Raw genomic sequence first — 22,286 nt, 5'->3', positions numbered from 1 at the left:
CGGCTCCGAGCCGGAAGCAACGGCCGCTCCCGCGCTCTGTGCCTCAGCCAATCGGAGCTGGCGGCGCTGCCGCCGACCAATCAGACAGAGATCAGAGGCGGGCCGGAACTGCCGCTGACCAATGAGAGGCCGGGCGCGGGGCGGATCGGCTGTTGGTGGGGGCTCGGGGTGGTCTCTATTGCCATCGGGGGTGGGATTGGGATCGGAATTGGGATTGGGGACGAGGGATTGCGACTGGGATGAGGGATTGAGATGGACAGGTGGGTGATGGGCTTGGGAGGAGGGACTGGAAATGAGATTTGGAATTGGGATGTGGGATATAGGATGTGGGATTGGCACGTGGGGTAGGATGTTGAATGTGGGATTGGAATGTGAGATTTGGGATTGGGATGTGGGGATATGGATATGGGATGGATATGGGATGGGATATTGGGAAATGGGATATGGATGGGATGGGCTCTGGATATGGGATGGACTTGGAATGGATATGGGATCACAGAACCATAGAATTGCTCAGGTTGGAAAGAGCTTCAAGATCATCAAATCCAACCACAGCCCAACCGTGAAATCTGTTCAGCCGTGCTTTGGTCTCTGTGACGTCTATAAAGGTTGAGGTAAAATGCCCAAAGTAAAAGGAGGGCTACAATCAGTGATTTCCGGGAACTCTGTAGAACTGAAGAACTTCTGAAACAAACTGACATTTCTGTTCAGCAGAGGGAAATTAGTCATTTCAAGATAAAACCTGCTGTCCAGAAAGTCTGCAGATGTATGGTGGAACATCCTCTCTAGGCACTAAGAGCAAGGTTTTTTTTCCCTTTCCCTTTCCCTTTCCCTTTCCCTTTCCCTTTCCCTTTCCCTTTCCCTTTCCCTTTCCCTTTCCCTTTCCCTTTCCCTTTCCCTTTCCCTTTCCCTTTCCCTTTCCCTTTCCCTTTCCCTTTCCCTTTCCCTTTCCCTTTCCTTTTCCCTTTCCCCTTCCCTTTCCCTTTCCTTTTCCCTTTCCCTTTTCTTTCTCATGTTGTGCAGACTTTCTCATTGAGTGTCTGAAATGTAAGGGAGATACTCCAATGTAGTTCACCTTACCTTTTTTGTAAATAGTCAATATGGAAAATCCCAAACTGCCGTTCTGAATGGCACCACCCCAAAATACATGATATGGGTTTTTTGTTTGTTTGTTTCTTTGTTGTTTGTTTGTTTGTGGAGATATTTCGTGTTGATGACTTTTATTGGTGGATAGGAGCCTTAGAGAACTCCAGGGTAAGGACTCGAGAACTTTGATCTCATTTGCAAATTCCCTTGCATCCCTCTGGGCATGCTTTTAAGATGTTGGTCTTCCTCCAGAGAGATTTTTATTATTTTTTCCCCTCACTCCCCTTCACTCTGTTCCCTCCCTGTCCCTCTTCCCTCCCCTTCCCCGTTTCCTTAACTTCCCTTGCCCGACCTTACCTTCACTTGCGTTTTATTTTTTACCTTTTTTTTTACTACTGACTGGGTCAACAGGAAGGACGTAGACACCAAGGAAAGCATAAGCTTATTTTATTGCCTATTTCAAAGCAATACGAAAAGAAAGCAGTGCCCTGTAGTGAAAAGATAAGCTTAGCAGGAAAGGAAATAAGCAGTGCATTGGGTCTAATCGTTACCGCGTCATAATATAACGACATGTAGCGCAGTGATAGTGATTAAGAAAGATGCATCACCAGTTGCCCTGCTCCTTTATCATCATCCAGATTCACAGTTGCTGGGGAGCCCCGGTTGCAGGAAGGATCTGGAGAACCCGTCCCAGCAGTTGGGAACTCATACGGCGATGTGTCCACCCCGGAGGTGAGGTCTGCAGAGCCACTGCAAGCACGTCCAGCCCTTGAATAATCTGGGGTAGGCAGCAGTCAGGTGGAACGTCCGGTTTCCTCTTTCTCGTTCTGGTTTTCTCCCTGAAAACCCTGTCCGGGGTTCAAGGAGGAGCAGAAAGAGCTGTGCCATCTGTTTTGGTGTAGCACGGGCCTCTTTGGCAAGACTGAGCGCCCAGACCCCCGGCAACAGGCTTAGTCGGGTGACAGACATTGCAGCCGAGTTCCCTTGTGAGCAAGGCTCCCCACCTGACTGTGAGGTCACGCGGTGCAGTGCTCAGAACCCACGGAGCACTCGGCAGAGGTGTTTGGCCGAGTGCTGAGCAGGAACGTGCACGACGCGCGACTGCTGGCTTCCCGCCGCTTCCTCTTTCCCGTGGCGAGGCCAGCGCTCTACCGACGACAAGTGCTGGCCGGAGGGCCGGGTTCGGTGCCATGGCACGGCGCACGAAGCCCGAGGTGGAGCGGTACGTTGCCTTTGTGCGGTCCGCCGCCTCTTCTCCTAGAGAGGTGAGTGCCGTGGGCCCGGCCGGGACCGCCAGTGGAGCTCCTGCGGCCTCCCCCGGGTCACGATGGGGGCTGCTCCCTGCCCGTCCTGCCCCCTCGCTCCTCCCGCGGGTGCCGGGCCTGAGGGGTGGCCGTGGCCTGGCCCGGTGCGTGGGAGGCCGGATGGCAGGGGGAGTGGAAGCTGAGGGAAGCGGCTGTGTGGGAGGGCACGGAGCTGACTTGCTGGGAAGATGGTTTGCCAGGGCTGTGCGCTCTTGAAACCGGTGAGCCCTCGGCAGATTTACGAGGAGCCCAGCGCTGTGAGTCCGTACGGATCCCTCCGGTTTTGTGGAACTGAAGAGCCCAAATAGGGGACAGGTGTTCCTAACTTCTGGTTTTCTTTCACGTGCTGCGTGGTTGATATTCCTGTCTGTGTGGTTGATGTTCCTGTCTGTGTGGCAGCGCTGTGGAAGGTCAGGAAAAAGAGAGGGAGAGCTGGGCCAGTAGAGTTTTGCTGCTATCCCTGGCAGCCAGATGATTCCCTGCGATCTGGAAACGGTGCACAGATCGTAGAGAGCCAACCAATGCAGTTAGTGGGAGCTATTTAATCCCCAAAGGTGCTGCCCTGCTGCTGTGAGTGGGTTTTATTGCAGAGGCAGCAGATTTGGCAGTGTGTTGCAGAGCGTGAATGCACGCGGGCTGCCGTTCTGCAGCAGGGTCTTAGTGCGAGGCAGCGTGCATCTTCATGTTGAGCTTTTCCAACAGCAACAAAGTTCTCCTGTGGCTTTGTTGAGCTGACTTGGGTGCTGTTTAGACTACGCAGTGTGGAGCGTACCGCTGCCAAATTCAGAGATGCTCTTTAACCGTTCTGAGATTCCTGTTGGGGTCAACAAAAACCATCGCCTCTCTTCTTGTTGTGCTCGAGGTCAAGTTCTGCGGTTTGGTTTCATCCTTGCAGTGATGCTTACAACTCATGTCTAGCACAGTCAGTGGTGGAAATAGTTACTGGTTTTCTTGTGTTGATTTTGGAAGGGAGGGCCTTTCAAGGCTGCCAACATGCCTGATGAAGTTTCTTTTTAACCCTGTTTACAAGGAGATGTCAAGCATGGTCATGCATCAAGCATGATATGCTCTGGCGTATGTCAGAGTGTCCTTGTTTTACTTCAGAATACAGACTGAAGCTTAGGAGACTTGCGTGAATAACTTCCCCCCCCCCCCCCCCTATTTGGGGGTGGGAAGAGGGTTGGAGATGAAATTCAGGCGTATCTAGACTACAGAGACTTGTTTCACGTTACTTAGTTTACGTCTGACGTGAAGTTTTTGCTTGTGACTTACTAGTTCTCTAGCTCCTTCATGCAGGTAGAATCTGCTTTTTGGATGCAGTAGTCTATTTCTGATGTTTTCAGCCCCTTCACAACACACACTGCGTGAGTGAAAGGTGAAACGTAAGTCTCCAAAGGTATCTATGGAGGGGTAGAAGGAGGAAACAAAAGTGAAAGTACAAAAAGCAAAGCAGATGGCAGAGCCGGCAGGAGGGGAAGATGGCAGAAGCATGAGCAGGAGGAGCTGGGGTAACATCTTCACTCAGTTTGTAGGATTTGTTTTCTCCTGCAACACTGTTACGTTGCAACAGCAGCAATAACAAAAAGCTCAACTGTAGTGGACCCATTCTCCTAATTTCTTTGGTCAGAAGTGTTTGTGAAATGTACCAAGTATAAGGATCGGTCGCTTGCTTTGCTAGTCGCCTCAGTTTTCCTTCGGTAGCCTCTGCCCGTGATTGGAAACAAGATTCCTTTCTTAATCCCGTCTCTTTCAGAAACAGAGGCTTGAATACAAGAAGTAATGGTAATTAACTGTTAGCAGTGTTATGCGTTGCTAAGAAGAGTGCTCTCCCTGTTCAGTTACTTTAAAAGTAGTGTACGTCTGAAATGTGCCTGTCATGTTTGTTTTCTTTTTCCATTCAGAAATCATTGAAAGGATTCATCTGTGCTAAGCTGTATTTTGAAATAAAAGAATATGAACTTGCTAAAAGGTAATACGTGTTGATGTATGTGGTTGATCTGTTCTCGAAAGTGTAATAGAAAAGCTAGTTGAAGTAGAGAAATCAAGATCACGATCATGCCATTTCTTAAGGTAGCAGTAAATGGAAGGATTGGGTGCCACCGAAATCCTTCTAAAAGAGCAACTGCATTAGTTATGTGGCACCAAAGAATTCATGGCTTTTATTTCATCATATGATGCATCTCGTTCTGTGAGCTGCTGCTTTTTTAATGAATGTCAGTACTTGCTGGCAAATAAGTAGCACTGGTACGTGTAAAAATAATGTTTCTCACATTAGGGTCTAGGTCAAGTATCTAGAAAGAAATGTAGCCCTGCTCTCCATTTGACAGATTAAATTCCCTTTAGCTTTAGCTACACGGTGTGGGGGGACTTGTATTATTGAGAGTATTGATCTTTCTGGGTTTTCTTGCTCTGTAGATATATATCTACTTATCTCAGTGTCCAAGAGAGAGATCCCAGAGCACACAGGTTTCTTGGACAAATCAGGACGAGACAGAAAAAGCTGTTGGGTGTTACAAGGTAAGTGCTCCAGTGACCCCCAGTCACGTCCAGCTTTCTTCCTTTGTAAATGGACTTTTAAAATGCATCTGTGCTGTGCATTCCTTAAGCTCAGAGAGAAAATGTGTTGTTTGTGGACAAATTAAATTGTATGATGTACATTTTTTATTGCCACATCTGTCTATGACGTACTTAAGAAAGGATTCTTTTTTTGGTAGAATTGGCATCAGTTTTTAATTTATTTTTTTTTCCAGTTGATTTTTTCTTTTGTGTCCTGACTTGATCCTTGTGGTAGCTGCTGTGATAGTCTTACTGTTGCCCTTTGGACTAAGGGTCTGTGCCTGCAGTGGAATTGCCTCGCAGGGATGATGGTAATCTAGTTGCAACTGGAAGACTCGACCGAGGGTGTTTTTCAGTGGCACTGTTTGTTTGTTGCTGGTGGTGGTTTTGTTTCAGAGGTAGAGAGGTGCAGGGCAAATAAAGTGCTGATTAGGCAAGTGCATACATGTGAACGTCTCGATCAAAATTCCTTTGTTCAGGCTTTGGGCAGGGGGAGGGTGTGCTGGAAAGTCCTGTTGCCAACAGAGTGAAGCGCTCTTGCCCTTGATGATGTACTTCTTCTTTTTTTCCATAAGTCACAATATTGAGTTAGACGAGAAGTCATAGTCCAGCTGCCTACATACAGCAGTAAGCAGCTGTAGAGGAAGAGGATCTGGTTTTGGCATTCTTCCTCAGTCTCTTCTGAATTCCAGCAGTTATCTGAGTGCTATAATCGAGCGGTGGCCTTTTCAGAGTGAATTCAGAAAGTATTTACTGAGAGTTGTAGTTGGAATATTTGGGTCCATTGAATGGCCATCATTTTCTTTCCTATTTTCTTTTCCCATTTTCGTTCTATACGGATTGCAAGATCAAGGTCCCAGTAACCTTTTTTGTCTTGCTTGTGCATGGGGAAAACTAGCGTTCTCTGGAGCTGAACCCAATATACAGAAAGATCTGGTGCTGAAGATTGCGGAGCTATTCTGTAATAAAGACATCAGTGATGGAAGAGCAAAATACTGGGTGGAGAAAGCTGCCAGGCTGCTCCCTGGGAATGCTGCTGCTCTCAGATTGAAGGTAAATTCCAGCTTCTCATCTCTGCTCTGTGCCTTGAAGAAACTTTCCGTATCTGACTGGGTGCTTCTGGCATGTCATCTAGTCATCTCTCAGCGTATTTCCTTGGCTAAATTAGTTTAGCATCAGGAATCTTAAATCTATTACATGTTAATTTCTTTGCTGTCTGATGTTTTGGTTTAGCTTGCATGAAAATTGCAGCTCTGGGCTTTCCCACGCGTTTGAAGGTTGACACGTTCAAAAATATGGGGAAACTGTGTCAGCAATAATATCCAAGAAGTTGAGTTTAGATAGGCAGTACTTGATGTGTCTGTTGCGACTAAGCTGCTTTTTGTTTTTTTGAGTTTAAAAATGCAGAATGTAGGAAGTGCTGTTATTCTCAACAACTGTGTAAATGCTTTCAGTTATGCAGTGTCACTTTGGCACTTAGTTTTATGTAGCACAGCTGCAGGGACACGGAGGTTCTTAGAGGCTTCTGTTGGTTTTCTGTTGTCCTATTTGGAGCAGCTATTCTGTAACAAGGTGTGCTGTCTCTGTCTCAAACAGCCTGACAGTCTTAACTTAGCATCTACAAGAGGCACACTGAAGTTTTTTCCCCTGTTATCTCGTTTCTAAGATGTTGGAGTAATTCCAGCAAGTCTGTAGTCTGTGTAGTGGAGGTGAGCAAACTGTCAGGTAATGTGGATGTTGAAAAGACTGATGCAGGAAAAAAATTAATTATGTTGCCTTCATGTTTAATAGGAGAAGTTACAAGAATATAAAGTTGAAGATGGCTGGAATGAGCTCTTTTATGTGACTCAAGCTGAACTCCGTGCAAGACCTGATGACGTCTAACTTAACATCAGACTTGTTGCACTGTACCGCTCATGCAATAAATTGCAAGATGCTGTGCTCCATGTTCAGGAGGCAGAGAAGAAAATACCTCTGGAGACAAGCTTGGAATGGTGCTCCTGTGTGGTAAAGACACTTGAGGTTTAAAAGCAAGAGCGTAGGGATCATTCCTTAGGTTTTCTTCAAATACCTATGGAATACCTTTATGTTCTCTTAATTGAAACACTGTCTTTAACAGAATGAAATTCAGGAAATTAAATGTAATAACTCCAGTGTGAGTGTGTCATCTCATCGATGGCCTGCTAAAAGCCGTGGAACAGATGGTTCTGATGGTTCTCAGCGAGCACAAAATCTTCAGGAAGCTCCCTTAACAGGTAAGTTGTTATTCCAGAGAAAGCAACTGCAAAAAACTGTGTTTTGTGCCAGAGCCCAAATCCAGCTCCATGGGAAACACGTGGCCCCCCATTAACTGAATGTGCTGCAAGTTTCAAAGCCAGCCTTAATACTGCACAAGAGAATTTTGGATCTGGCTTTGCTACAATGGAAGGTCAGTGGGACTGGAATGGTGAGAAACGAACCCACTGCCTCCTAGCGTGTTGCCTGCCAGAATCCAAGCAAAGCTAATACAAAAGCATCTCTTCAACAATTTTCCTTTAAACTTGAACAAGTAGATGCTCCAAAGATCACTCAGAATTACTTGAAAACTGCTTTTTCTATAGCTGTTCTGTATGCCTAGTCCAAAATAAAGCAAGTGATGAAAACTCTTGTTCCAGTAAGAATCCTAACTTGCAAAGTCAACCTAAAGTCAGCCTACTATCCGTCGTTCAGGTGGATTATTATATACCCTGTAAATATATTAATATATATGATATTTATATTATATATCTGTCTGTTACATTTCAAAGACTGAGCAGTGTTCTGGTTGTCTCAGGAGCATGGAACTAAAAGATGACTTCTTGAACAGTGAAAGTTTCAGTAGCAGCTACCCTGGTAATAGGTTGAGATTAGTTAGTAAAAAGCACAGATTTCCCATGAGTAATTTGAAACAAGTCCTCTTTAGTTGCTGTTTATTACTGTCTTCTGGAATTTCAAACACTCGAAGTTATTCAGTAGTCCAAGTTGATTTTTGTGTTGCTTTTTTTTGCGGGGAAACCAAGCCTTACAGATTTGCAGTTCCCATGCCACTCTTAAATAATGGTGCTATTTGAAAAGTTCTAGCCTTACTTTAAGATGTTCTGGATATCATTAGGAAAATTTACAATGTAGGTGCCAAAAATTGTCTCCATATTAAGCTACCTCATCATCTGTTTTCCACAAATTTTTGTTCTTTGCGGTAGGTGTCACAGGCGGGACTGAATTGGAAAGTGAAAGTGCTACTGCTATGGAACCTCAACCAACTCCTGGTGAGAAAAATACAGGACAACTTCTGCAGGATCTTTCTGCATCTCCCCAGGGCACTGGCAGCAGTGCTGAAGGCACTCAGACAGAAGTTAAAATTCAAAACATGAAAGTAAGAATGAAGTCTTTACAAAAGTTTTTGTCACTAAATGCAGAGAATTATTCTCAAACCTCTACTACATGACTATTTTCACTTTGTAACAAATAAAACATGCAGGGGGAAACACCATCTGACTCCTTTCACTGTGCCTCAGGTCTTTTCTAACACTGGAAGTGAGGCACAGATCTTAGGTTTCTCAGGGAGAGTAAGGAGTTACAGCTGTATCCAAACCTGGAAACAGCTTTGGCTAGTAAAATTCCTCCTACCATGTAGGTAAGGATTAATAGATTTCAGGGAGAGATTTTAAAGAGAAACGGTTTGTTTTATGGAATGATACTACTTCAAGGGAATAGCAGTCACTTTAGTCACCCATAGTGTAACACCATAAATGAAAGCAAAACCCCATCTGCAGGACAAAATCGGGATTAAGTGAAAATCAAACAGCTTTGGGAGCCATTTCAACTTTTTCCCTTGATTTTTCCAGCTCCTGGAAAGAGAAGCAGCTCTAAGGGAGCGAGAAGCCTGCCTGGATAAACTAAAAGAGGTGTGGTAGTTTAAGGATGCTTATTGCCTTACGTGCCATTTCGCTTGGTGTTTGCTATCTGAAGCCATGATGAGCTTGACAGCCTTAATGCTTCTCTCTTTAAAGTACTTGAAACGTGGAAATGGAAATTCATTGGAAGTTATTTGAATACTGAAATGCCACTTAGCTTGTAGTTGTTTCTAGAATACTCCGGTTAATCACGTTTGAAATGTGATATTTCCACAGCAGAAGGATGCAGAAGTGCAAGCGCTAGAAACGTCACTGAGGGAGATCTCCAAATGTCGGGACGATCTCAGAGAAGCAAATGAATCCTTGAGAAAACAGGCAAGAGGAATTATTTCCTACCATCAGTAACTGTATCAGTCTGAGTAAACAGTGTTAATTGTCTGAATAGGATGTTTGCAAAATTGATGGTTTTCCAAGACAGGAATTGCATGAATGCATGAAATTACTTTCTGACCCTTTTTTGGGTGCATCTGCTCCCATGGTTACTCAGTAGCTTCAGTTGTTTTCAGGACCGCTGATGAAAGCAGTACTGTCTCTGTTCTTAATGTCAAGCTGAGGCAGCAGTTCACATTAACACAGAGTTAAAACTTTCCACTCACTCGACTGCTGAAGCTGACCTAAATGCTGACAGGGAAATGGATCTTTACCAGGGATTCTTCGCACTAACTGAAGAAACCAAATAGCAATCTAGAGTTCAGGGCATCAGACTCTGTTTCTCCTGGCAGGTATTTGCATTAACCAGTAGTTCTGGAAGTAAATGCTGACTTTTAAAGGTCTTTTGTTTCTACATGAACAGCCAGTTGGAGTTGCTTCCTGTGTTTCAGAATGCCAGGCAGTGCTGCCACAAGTCAAAGTCATTTGTGTTAGTGTGAGAGGGAGCTGAGCATAGATGGCCATTAGCACATTTCCAACTAGTCAGCTGTTGTGTAAAGTCATAAATAAAAACGAAACCCCATATGCAGGCAAAGTCAGGATGAAGTGAAAATGGAATAGGTTTTGGAGCTACTTCATCTTTTTTCCCTTGATTTTTCCAGCTCCAAGAACGAGAAGATGTTCTAAGGGAGCGAGAGGCCTGCCTGGATAAACTAAAAGAGGTGCGGTAATTTAAGGATGCTTATTGCCTTACGTGCCATTTCGCTTGGTGTTTGCTATCTAAAGCCACTATGTGTTTGCCAGCTTTTATGCTTCTCTCTTTAAAGTACTTGAGATGTGGAAATGGAAGTTTGTTGGATTGTTTTAATACTAAAATTGTAGTTGTTTCTAGAATACTCTGGTTAATCATGTTTGAAATGTGATATTTCCACAGCAGAAGGATGCAGGAGTGAAAACACTAGAAACGTCACTGAGGGAGATCTCCAAATGTCGGGACGATCTCAGAGAAGCAAATGAATCCTTGAGAAAACAGGCAAGAGGAATTATTTCCTACCATCAGTAACTTTCCAAGTTTGAGTTAGCGCCGCTACTTGTCTGAACAGGATGTTTTCAAAATTGATGATTTGGTTTGTCCGAGACAGGAATGGTGTGATTGCATAAAATTATTCTCACCCTCTCTGTTTCTGAATTCTTTAGGCATTTTTTGGAGTGTGTTCTTTTATGTTTCTTCTTTATGAAAAGAAGAGAAAGAATAGAACTGTTGTTTATTAAATCACTTTGCTGCTCAGGAGCTCTGTCAAAGGATTTCAGAGTGTTGTTTACAAAAAAAAAAAGTGTTTTCCATTCACTGATGTTTGAGTCTTTTTCAATTCTTTCAGTTAAATGATGAGATTGTTCAGAAGAAGTACTTGAATGAACAAATAAGGACAGGAGAAGCTCATTTCAGCTATCTGGAAGTAAGGTTTTTTCTTATCTGTGCATGCTTCCTTCGTAGGTAAGAAGTAAAATAGAATTCATGGTTCTTTTTTGTTGTAGTGGAAACATCAGTTTATAATGGCAGAGATGTATATGGATACCCGTGAAGTGGCACAACAGACGACACCTTTTGTGCAGGAAGAAGTGAGGGCAGCATCAAAAGGGGATAAGGTAAGAACTGGGAAGGTGAAAAATTCACTCAAAAGCCTTTTGGCATTGGAACATGCTCTGTATACCTGTTGAAATACGAAAACGTAGCTGCTACTTTTTTACATTCTAATAGGTATTAGGTTACAGAAAGAATAGAGTCTATTTGGGGGAAGCAGGCAGTAAATGGAAAGAGTAAAGCTTGCTGCTAAAATTGTCTTCTGAATTTTATGTTGTGTATGTATCTACTTTTTATTTGTTTGCTGTGTTTTCCTCTCACCTTCTCTCTCATCTGTCAAAATCAGATTCTGCTCATCCTCCTCCTTTGTGGTCATCCAAGCTGCGGTCTAGTTTGCTTACAAGAGAAGATCTCTACTAACTAAACAAGTTCACATGAGAACTCCCTGCTGGCCCTTGACACAAAGACAAGTCCGTGCAGGTGATGGCGTGGTCACCTGTACCAAGTGGGAGCTGTCTGCAGACTCCTTTTTAACAAGGAGCTGCCCGTATTTCTCCCGCAGCCAGCGGGGACTTCTCAAGCCCTAGATACAAGGCCCAACAGAGCAGGCACGGCCTGTTCCAGATTACTGCTTCCTCAGAGATAATGTCTTCCACGGGCTGCTGGTAACTTCTGTCCTGAGCTTTGTCTCCTTTTCCGTTAAATGATGCATAATTTGTCAGAACTAACGCTGGCAGGCATGTCCGTCTGCTACTGTTTGGTTTAGAAGGTCGTCAAGTTGAAAGCTGAAATAGCTGATGATGTGAATGTGTTACAGCTACCACCGAACTCTGAAGTTTATGGGCTCCTGACTGTTCTTATGGATTGGATCTCAGATGAGCACCTTAGCAAACTCCAGAGACAAGAAAGAAAGGACGGTCAGAAACCTCAGTCTAGCGAAAGAACCTCTCTGGAGATAACAAGGCTTGGAAATCAATGTGGTATTCTGGAGTTCTGCTTTTACTGCTTTCCTTTGTTCTGTGAAGGGTTTGTAGCACTGGTATTGGCCTTGATAGTTGAGCTCACACGCCATGTCTCTGCTTTGCATGCAAACCTGTGTAATTTAAAATCTGTCTAAGGAGGGAATTCTTTACCTCTACAGGCCGTGACCAGTGAGTGCTTGCACGTGCAATCTGACAAACTCCGGGAGTAATTTGAGGTTTTGGTTTGGTTTGCTGGGGTTTGGTTTTTGGAGGCTTGCTGTCACTTGTAGCCTGCTCACACGCTAAGCTGACATTCTGCATGTAAGTTTGCCTTTGTGTGTTTTTACAGCTGCTGCCTATGGCTGCGGAGCAGCTGCAGTGGATGCCGTTTGTGAATCCTAAACTACACATGCCCCTGATTAGGCTGATATACTGGTGTGTAAGACAGCTAGAGAATGATATTAAGGTAAATTCTCTGCAGATATTCGGGTATTTTTAATACACATAGAAAGTGGATATTTTCAGGGTGTATGTATGACAGAAACCTGGCTGTCTTTGCTAAACATCAATTTGTAACAGAGAAATGGAAAAGTACAGCAAAAAAAACCCACTTCTCATAAACTGAACTTTTTGAGATCATTTTATTGATTTTTGTACTGTGTATCAAAACATATTTTACATACATATTTTACATACATACAGGCGATTGCTGTTGCAATAGTGTCCAAGCATCTCAGGAAATACATTTTTATAAATGTGCTTAGCAGACTTGGGCGTTAGGAAAGGAAATACATTTTTGTTTACTTTCTGTGCTAGATTGACTGAAATTGATGACAAAATGCGGCAAAGCAGCATGGGGACTTTGGCTTTGTTCTCTGCTGAATGTCCCTCTGAACTCCCTGTTGTTTCTCTTGACAAGGAGAAGCTGTTTTAAATGATCACACTGGAAAGTTTGATTCTGAAATAATATTTCTGCACAGATTACGATGACAATTTGAATTACTGTGCCTTACCCGAATGGAGTTCTTAACGTTCACGTTTAGATCTGTGAATGCTCTTGCAGCTTGTGACTTCAGGCACCTGCACAGGACAGCACAGGTAGCACTGATTGAACCGGGGTTTCCTCTGCAACCAGAGGCAGCTCAAATAACATCAGCATATCATGGGCCCTCTCTCCTCGGTCTCTTTGTGCAGTTGGTGTTGATAAGGCCCTGTGCTAATGGCGTTCTGTTGATTTTGTAACGCAAGCAGGTTCTGTTGTGATACACGATCGAACCATTTGCTATTTCACACGTAATCCCTAGGGGAACAGAGTAGATGGGAGCTTCATGTGTTTTCATGTTTACACTCAACGTGCACACTGTTTGATACAGGACACAACAGTGGCAGAAATGATGTCGGGACTTGCTGAAGATCTTTGAAGATATATGTGAGCCCCCACGTCCTTTTAGCAGCTGGGCCCGCAGGGAGCTGTGCTGGTGTTTAGCTGTGAGGTTTGCAGGAAGAGGCTGTAGGAGTGGGAAAGGCTGCAGACACCTGGCCAGGTGCATCCAGTGCAGCTGGAGCTGGTCCATGGGGCTGGTCACGACCGACTCAGCGTTGGAACGTGATCATGATGCCAGTGCCACCCCAGTTGTCGGAATGGAGCAAGGAGAAACCCGTCTGGGTGATGATACGGGAGAGCTGTGGTTGGTGGCCAAGAGGAGCTCGCTCCCTCCTGCATGGGTTTGTGACCCAGCGAACTTGAGGTGCAATCAATTTGTTCAAATCAAAAATTGGGCGCAAGTGCAGTCAGTTTGCAACTGAACATGAAGTGAACATGTATTCAGAGAAACCATTCACAGCATAATTCCACACCCAGATCACACATGCGAAAGTGATAGGTATACAGGAGACTGGAGAATTAAATGGGAAAAGGGGGGAAAAGCTTACTTTGGTGAACTGGTAACTTAACTTGGTTGCATTTTGGAATATGCATCCTTGGGGTTTGCACTTTTCCATTGCCAGCCCTAGGAATGCAGTACAGGATGGAACCAGCTGAGAGCGATCTGTGCTGCAAAGCCTCCCTTTGGGCTCCAGCACGAAGTCAGGTCTCTCTGGGCTCTGCAAGTACTGTCTGTACATTATGCCATTGCCTAGAAGTTCCATACCATAGGTGAAATGAGCAACAGCCAAGCAAGCATACTTGCTCCAGTTCTAGAATAAGCTACAGTGTATGGTGGTTGCCAGAGTAAGAACAAAGGAGTTGCTTAATGCACAAAGAGTAGCTTTTCAGAGTGACATCTCCACATGCATTTGCAAGAAAACAGGGCCTTCAGGGATGCGACGAGGAAGGCTAAAGCCCGCCTGGAACTGAACCTGGCAAAGGTGATAAAGGATAATAAGAAAGGCTTTTTTAAGTACGTTAACAGTAAAAGGAAGACTAGGGAGAATGTGGCTCCCCTGATTAGTGATGGGGGTGTTCTGGTAACGGGGGATGCTGAGAAGGCGGAGGTACTGAATGCCTTCTTTGCTTCTGTCTTCAGTGAAAAAGCTCCCCCTCGGGAATCCGAGACCCTGGAGGTTAGTGAAAGGGTCTGGGTAATGGAAGACTTCCCTTTAGTCAGGGAAGAGGTGGTCCGAGAGCGCCTGGGCAACACCAATGTTCACAAATCCATGGGACCCGATGGGATGCATCCACGGGTGCTGAGGGAGCTGCCAGAGGTGATTGCTGAACCGCTCTCTGTCATCTTTGAGAGGTCTTGGAGAACGGGGGAGGTGCCTGAGGACTGGAGGATAGCCAACGTCACTCCGGTCTTCAAAAAGGGCAAGAAGGAAGATCCAGGCAATTATAGGCCAGTCAGCCTCACCTCTGTCCCTGGAAAGGTGATGGAGCAGCTTGTGCTGGATGCCATTCCAGACAACTGGAAGAAAAGGAGGTTATCAGGAGTAGTCAGCATGGGTTCACCAGGGCGAGGTCGTGCTTGACCAACCTGGTAGCCTTCTATGATGTTGTCTCTGGCTGGGTGGATGGGGGAGAGCAGTGGATGTGGTCTACCTTGATTTCAGCAAGGCATTTGATACTGTCTCCCATGACATACTTATAACAAAGCTGAGGAAGTGTGGATAGATGAGTGGACAGTGAGGTGGGTTGAGAACTGGCTGACTGGCAGAGCACAGAGGGTCGTCGTTGGTGGTGCAGAGTCTGGTTGGAGGCCTGTAACCAGCGGTGTTCCCCGGGGGTCGGTGCTGGGTCCAGTCTTGTTCAACATCTTCATCAATGACCTTGATGAGGGGGTAGTGGCCACCCTCAGCAAGTTTGCTGATGATACGGAGTTGGGAGGATTGGCTGACACACCTGAAGGCTGTGCTGCCATTCAGCGAGAACTGGACAGGCTGGAGAGCTGGGCAGAAAGAAACCGGATGAGGTTTAACAAAAGCAAGTGTAGAGTCTTGCATCTGGGGAGGAATAATTGCATGCACCGGTACAGGTTGGGGGATGAGCTGAGAAAACCTTCTACAGGTACATTGGCCAGAAGAGACAGGCCAAAACGGGCGTACCTACTTTGGTAAATTTAAAAGGAGAAATGGCTTCAACAGATGAAGAGAAAGCTGAGGTGCTGAATGAGTTCTTCACCTCGGTCTTCACTGGTGGCCAGGATTCTAGTCTTTTTCACGTCCCTAAGTCTTGCACCCCCATACCTCTATGTGGGGACCAAGGAGGTAAATCCCTCCCCACTGTAAGGGTTGAGCAAGTCCGAGAGTGCCTCCTTAGACTGAATGAGTATAAGTCTATGGGGCCAGATGGCGTGCATCCCAGGGTCCTGAAGGAGCTGGCTGAGGTGGTTGCTGAGCCGCTCTCCATCATATTTGAGAAGTCGTGGCTGTCAGGTGAGGTCCCGGACGATTGGAGGAAGGGTCACGTCACTCCCATTTACAAGAAGGGGAGCAGGGAGGACCCGGGTAACTACAGGCCGGTGAGTCTCACCTCCGTGCCTGGGAAGATTATGGAACAGATCCTCCTGGACAATATGCTTGATCACATAAAGAACGAGCACGTGATCCTAGATAGCCAGCATGGCTTCACCAGGGGAAGGTCATGCTTAACTAATCTTGTGGCCTTCTATGATGGAGTGACGGCATTGGTGGACGAAGGGAAGGCAACTGATGTCATTTACCTGGACCTGAGCAAGGCCTTTGACATGGTCCCCCATCACATCCTCATCTCCAAACTGGAGGGAGGTGGATTTGACGGGTGGACAACTAGATGGATAAGCAATTGGTTGAAAGGCCGCAGACAGAGGGTGGTGGTCAATGGCTCTATGTCCAGGTGGAGGCCGGTAACGAGCGGTGTCCCTCAAGGGTCTGTCTTGGGACCGGTGCTCTTTAACATCTTTATTAATGACATCGATGAGGGAATGGAGTGCACCCTCAGCAAGTTTGCTGATGACACCAAGCTGAGTGGTGCAGTCGATACGGTGGAGGGAATGGAGGCCATTCAGAGGGACCTTGACAGGCTGGAAAGCTGGGCTCGGGTGAACCTAATGAGGTTCAATAAGGCAAAGTGCAAGGTTTTGCACTTGGGCCGGAAGAACCCCAGGCACCTGTACAGGCTGGGGGGAGTTGTCCTTGAGAGCAGCTCGGCAGAGAAAGACCTAGGGGTCCTGATAGATGAGAAACTTAACATGAGCCAGCAGTGCGCTCTGGCAGCCCGGAAAGCAAATGGGATCCTGGGCTCCATCAGGAGAGGGGTGGTCAGCAGGGATAGGGAGGTGATTGTCCCTCTCTACTCTGCTCTTGTGAGGCCCCATCTGGAGTACTGTGTTCAGGTGTGGAGCCCTCAGTACAAAAAAGACATGGAGATTTTGGAAAGGGTCCAGAGGAGGGCCACGAAGATGATCAGGGGGCTGGAGCACCTCCCCTATGAGGACAGGCTGAGGGAGTTGGGTTTGTTCAGCCTGGAGAAGAGAAGGTTGCGGGGCGACCTCATTGCAGCCTTTCAATATCTGAAGGGAACTTACTCCCAGGAGGGGAGTAAACTCTTCATAAGGGCTGATAATAGCAGGACACGGGGAAATGGTTTTAAGTTAAAAGAGGGAAGATTTAGGTTGGATGTTAGGGGGAAGTTTTTTACTAGGAGGGTGGTTAGGTCCTGGAACAGGCTGCCCAGGGATGTTGTGGATGCCCCGTCCTTGGAGGTGTTCAAGACCAGGTTGGACGAGGCTCTGGGCAACCTGATCTAGTAAAGGTGTATGTTTGGTGGCCCTGCTAGGCAGGGGGGTTGGAACTACATGATCCTTGAGGTCCCCTCCAACCCAGGTCATTCTGTGATTCTGTGATTCTGTGATTCTGTGATGAGCTGCTGGAGAGGAGCTCTGCGGAGAGGGACCTGGGTGTCCTGGTGGACAACAGGTTGGCCATGAGCCAGCAGTGTGCCCTTGTGGCCAAAAAGGCCAATGGCATTCTGGGGTGCATTAAAAAGAGTGTGGCCAGCAGGTCGAGGGAGGTGATCCTCCCCCTCTACTCTGCCCTGGTAAGGCCTCATCTGGAGTACTGTGTCCAGTTCTGGGCTCCCCAGTACAAAAAAGACAGGGATCTCTTGGAAAGAGTCCATCAGAGGGCCACAAAGATGGTGAAGGGCCTGGAGCATCTCTCCTATGAGGAAAGGCTGAGTGAGCTGGGCCTGTTTAGCCTTGAGAAGAGAAGACTGAGAGGGGACCTGATCCAGGTCTATAAATATCTAAGGTGTGGGGGGCAGAGTGGCGAGGCCGGACTCTTTTCAGCAGTATGTGGAGACAGGACAAGGGGAAACGGCCGAAAACTGGAGCATAGGAAGTTCCGCACCAATGTGCGCAAGAACTTCTTTACAGTGAGGTGACGGAGCACTGGAACAGGCTGCCCAGGGAGGTGGTGGAGTCTCCTTCTCTGGAGATATTCAAGACCCGCCTGGACGCCTACCTGTGCGACCTGGTGTAGGGATCCTGCTTTGGCAGGGGGGTTGGACTCGATGATCTCTGGAGGTCCCTTCCAACCCCTATGATTCTGTGATTCTGTATTTGCAGGGGTCTGATAACTAATGGGAAAGTGTATCACAGCCCAATGGAGGCAGCAGTGTATACGTATCCTTCCAGGAGGTGTGTATGTAAGTATGGAAAAGTGACCCCTCAAAAGGAGGGTTTGAAACTGGGGAACTGAAACTCTTCAAGAGCTGATGCAAATGAGGCAGTCCTCTTCAGGCTTCTCTGCTGGAGACTTCATGTGAGATCCCTTGTCCCAGGGTCCCAAAGAACTAACAACAAGCGAAGGCACTGAAATCACTACAGCGGGTGAGGGCAAACAAGTCAGAGGGCCATCTGAATATCAGCGCTTCTGAGCTGTTTTCAGAGCACTGGTTTTTAGTTCAACGTTACGTGCTGCAATTCCCACCCCATTTTAAGCCCCCATCGATCTCTCCTGACTCAGCTTCCTCTACCCCTGTGGTCCTACCTGTGGTGTCAGTAAGGCTTCTCCAGCAGAAATATAGAATGACATGAGAATGTATTGCTTTACTACTGTGTGGAAGGAAAATTGATTGCTCATCCACTGCTAATTAGCTATGGCTATGTGGAAAGCGGCCCTTTCCTGCAGTAGTGAAATAGAGATGCAGTTGAGTTTGATAGAGAGGGGGAGAGACTTATGAGCAAAAACATAGACATAAAACACAGGCAAAAGTGCAGAAATTACAGCTGTTAATGGCATGTACAAAATGATTGAAGAACCTGTTGCTTACCCAGCCCATTGAGTCTTGCAGTAATTGTTCTCTAATTGACATCAATGACAAAATCATCACTGTTTTCCCAGGGACTGGACATGAGCCACAGGTTTGAATTGAATCTTAAACATCTCTCAAAAAGGAGGAGATTGGAATCCTGGGGATCCCTGGGGATCCTGTTTACACCAGAACAATCAGAATTGCGCAGAGCAATGCTGATTTCCATCTTCTACCCTATGCAGAGAGCTTACTAGCTTGTGTTTCTTCTATGCTTTGGTGGTCTCCAGACTGGGAGATGTTTCTATGAACAACGTCTTTATGCAGTGATGGGGTGGCCGAGGGCTCTCAGTCAATTTGATCCAGTCCAAGTTAATCTGCCTGTAAGGAAAAGCTTATGTCAAGCAAGCAATCTGCGGATTAACTCTGCATTGCCTGCACAATTAACATGCACAGCTGATGGTTCATTCATAAAATTTCAGAGGCTTGAGTGCTTTGTTTTAAAAAATCTGTCGTGGCCACAGCTTTCTTTCAGTGCTGCTTTGTTCAGATTTTGTGTTTTTGTCGCTGGTGGGATTTGTGGCCGCAACAACGCAGTGGCAAGGTGCTGGCAAGCATTCCCAGCACAGTGTGAAAACAAACTCCCTGTGGATCGTTGAAGTCCTGCAGCATTTGTCTTCTGGCCCTTTTTTCTCTCTCGGTGAGCTGACTTGACTTTTTAAGGAGAATAGATTTCACCAAGGCAAATTGATATTTTGTCCTGCAATCTAAAGCAGATTTATGATGGGTCACTTTATTTCCATACAACTTCCGTACAACAAGCAAGTCAAAATGTCAATTCATATTGCCATTCCTTCAAACCTGAACTACTGGGGACCCTTTGAGCCGCTGTTAAAGCCACAGAGCAAAAGCCATCCGGGTGCAATCCCCAGCTGCCTGCTGCAAGAGCAGGAGGACGGGCTCCCAGCACATCCATACCGTGTGCTTCTGGGGGTGCTCCTCTATGGAGAGACTTCTTTGTTGTGTCCAAAGCTTCTTAATCAAAAGCCCTCTGCTAAGTGTCAGCAATGGATGCAGTATTTCCTCCTCTTAGAGATTTGATGTAGGGCCAGAAGCTGCCACTGAGCTGCTCTTAATTTCTGAGCTGTTGAGAGTAAGCCATGTGTGCCGTGGCCCCTCCTGGCAGGACGTGACTCCAAGCTGAGGACCTCACAGCTGGACTCCATCAGCACTTCCTCACTGAGCTACCCCAAGCGCCATGTAAGAGGCAGCTGTCTCTTCTGGCCTGAATTGCATTATACATTGCATTGTATTCAAAAAATAAAGAAAGGAAAAAGCAGTGCAAGAAGAGAGCATTCACCTCTCATGTGGCTGGATTCCAGCGGAAAAAAAGGGAAAATTCAGGAGCAGCTTTCCCTGGCTGCCTGCAGACAAGAAGCCCTGCTGGCCTGCTCCTGGGCTTTCAGCAGAAGCTCTGCCATGGACTTGGCAGCACTGTGCCCAAATGCTGCCCGCTTTGTGCTGCACTTCCCGCTGGGCTGGGAACACAGGCTGGAGGAGCTCTGCATGGCAAAGCAGCTGAGTGTGAGCCGCCTGCTGAGCACCTCGAGGCTGCCTTTGGTCCTCGATGGAGGTTGCCTTAGCATAAGCCTTAGCATAAGGCAATCTGGCTTTCACTGCCTCTGGCTCTGATGCCTCTGAGTTTGCCACCTTTATGAGGATGAGCGATGACAATGCCAACGCTGAACTTCAGGACTTTTTCAATGCTATGTAAAATGAAGACTTAGTAGAACAGCTTAGCAACAGCCCAAAAGGATGGAGGTGGTCAAGTAAGCATTTCCTTCCTGCACATAAATTCAGCTTTGCTCTAAGCAAATTCCTTGGTCGCCTTGAAGCAGCCCAATATCTCATCCTGGACACCTTGATGACCAAACTTGAAATAATGGTGATTTTGGCAGCTGCTTTTTGACACTGAGGATTCATCTGGAGATACGCTGAGCCAATGCACCTATTGAGGTCCAGAGGTGCACTCTTTGTCCTCTAGCACAACGGGAAACTCTCCTCTATGACACTGCTACAGACGAATGATTGGGCAAGTGGTGCTATCCAGCATGTTGTGCCATAGGGGTGATGTGCACCAATAATGCTGTGTTGTTAATTTTCTCCACGGTGCCATAAGTAGAGCTTGCCTCATCTGTAGAAATGAGGCAGGTGAACTGGAGTGTCTATTATTTGTAGACACATTCTGTGCTGTATAAATGAATTTTTCATAGGAAAACTTTGTACAAAAAAAAAAAAAAAAAAAAAAAGGCATTGGAGACTGCTTCATAAATAATAGTAACTGGGAACTTCAAATATAATTTGGGGAATGGGTGAATATCCTTTCAGTCCTTTCCCCTTAAAGTTATCCAGATGGAACCCTGCATGCACTGAAAACAATGGTGCTTTGACCCTGGGGAGAAATCTCAGCTGTTATGGACAGCAGCAGGATTGTAAAACACTGAACCACAGCTTGTGTTGACTTCAGTTGTCTTGCAAAATTCAGCTGCCTTTGATCAAATACGATGTGCTGGTATGTTGATGTGTTTGGGATGCATCTCTTGAAAAGTGACATATTGAGACTAGACTGAAGTACAGTCCAACTTGTGAGGGAGAAGGAACACTTCTGTGTCAAGCAGGTGACCTCTGTATTGTCTTTGCTGCACTCTATTCAATGCCAGTTGGGAAGAGGCTCGGGGAAGACATGAAATATGGCAGGAAGTGCTTGAGCAGCAAGGAGCTCGCAGGCATGAGAGGAGCACAGAGACCCACCATCAAGATAACAAACACGGAAGGGTTGAGGAGGGAGAGAAGGATAAGTGAGAGGTCTGGCTGAGCAGACATTGTGTGTGGATGCTGCATTAGACTCTGGTGCAAAGAAACACCTACACACCTGCCTTTCTGTACTAAGACAAGGAAAAATATTGCTGCATCTTATATGGAGGTGAGGAGCAGGGAGACCCAGGAGAGAGCTGTGGGATGTGGGTGAGGCCCTTGGAAAGGCAGGGTGCCCGAGGGGTCAGTAAATGCAGGGGCACTAAAGGTGCCTAAATTGGAGAGGACCTCACAGCCCCACGCCGGGTCTTCTTAAGGTGAGAGCACTTCAATGTTTTTGTTATGAGTGAGACACAAACCGCACTGAAAATCAAGCATGGCCTAAAAGGCTTTCCTGAGCTGAGCCCTTAGTTCCAGAAAATACGGTTATGAATTTATTCGGTTATGAATTTATACGGTTATTGTATTTTCTACCTATTATTTCTGAAATTTCACGTGTATAGCCTAACTTTTAAAACAGCCTAAGAGGCTGGACTCATTCAGGTTCCCATAACACACTTCATGTTCTAGGGGAATTTTTCTTCCCCCCCCCAAGCAATAACTGCTTATTTAATACTGCGGCCTTTAATACAGTTATTTAATAACTGCTTAAAATTAGGCTATACACGTGAAATTTCAAAAATAATAGGTAGAAAATACAATACTGTCTAAAGGCAGCATCCTGCGTGAGTGCTCACCGGCAAAGCACTGGGGCAGGAGCGAGGGAAAGCCGTGCTTTGTCCCTCAACAGCTGCCTGACACAGAGGCAATTAGCTGGGCACTAATTGGGTTAGGGCTCAAGGGTGTTCTGTGGGCATGAAGGAGCGAGGTGCCCGCCTGCCCCCAGAGCTGAGAACAGCGTGGGCAGCAGGGAGCTCTGCCCTCCCACCACACCTTTGTGCACGTGCTGAAGTT

The 22,286-nt window shown here is 46.3% G+C and overlaps 1 protein-coding gene across 15 annotated transcripts; it reads left to right on the top strand.

Annotated features, from left to right (window-relative positions):
• The first annotated feature begins 89 nt into the window (after positions 1-89).
• On the top strand, positions 90-22,286 carry LOC149914086 (uncharacterized). Of its 15 annotated transcripts, XR_016460608.1 has the most exons (15): positions 90-4,359; positions 4,806-4,907; positions 5,845-5,999; positions 7,066-7,201; positions 8,165-8,337; positions 8,810-8,869; positions 9,095-9,193; positions 9,910-9,969; positions 10,182-10,280; positions 10,627-10,704; positions 10,784-10,894; positions 11,647-11,809; positions 12,141-12,257; positions 17,833-17,912; positions 18,611-22,285. XR_016460608.1 is itself a non-coding variant. In XM_090127650.1 (13 exons), the coding sequence occupies exons 2-13, from the start codon at positions 4,344-4,346 to the stop codon at positions 11,944-11,946; spliced, it is 1,389 nt and encodes a 462-aa protein (XP_089983776.1). In that variant the 5' UTR covers positions 90-260; positions 1,725-4,343; the 3' UTR covers positions 11,947-13,156. The 15 variants fall into 15 exon arrangements, 12 of the variants coding, with proteins under 12 accessions (XP_089983776.1, XP_089983775.1, XP_089983772.1 ...); XR_016460607.1 differs by having other exon boundaries at positions 17,833-22,286; XR_016460609.1 differs by lacking the exons at positions 17,833-17,912; positions 18,611-22,285 and adding an exon at positions 13,165-15,092.

Source organism: Phasianus colchicus, chromosome 31 (assembly GCF_987193195.1).
Source record: "Phasianus colchicus chromosome 31, bPhaCol1.hap1.1, whole genome shotgun sequence".
NCBI lineage: Eukaryota > Metazoa > Chordata > Aves > Galliformes > Phasianidae > Phasianus > Phasianus colchicus.
Note: the sequence above shows the minus strand (reverse complement) of the source record. Positions and strands in the feature narration are given on the sequence as shown.

Excerpts from the sequence above, each read along its gene's own strand:
- LOC149914086 (XM_090127650.1), top strand. Across the intron at positions 8,338-8,809 it reads TTAAAATTCAAAACATGAAA|CTCCTGGAAAGAGAAGCAGC; the intron begins GTAAGAATGAAG and ends TGATTTTTCCAG. Across the intron at positions 9,970-10,181 it reads GCCTGGATAAACTAAAAGAG|CAGAAGGATGCAGGAGTGAA; the intron begins GTGCGGTAATTT and ends ATATTTCCACAG.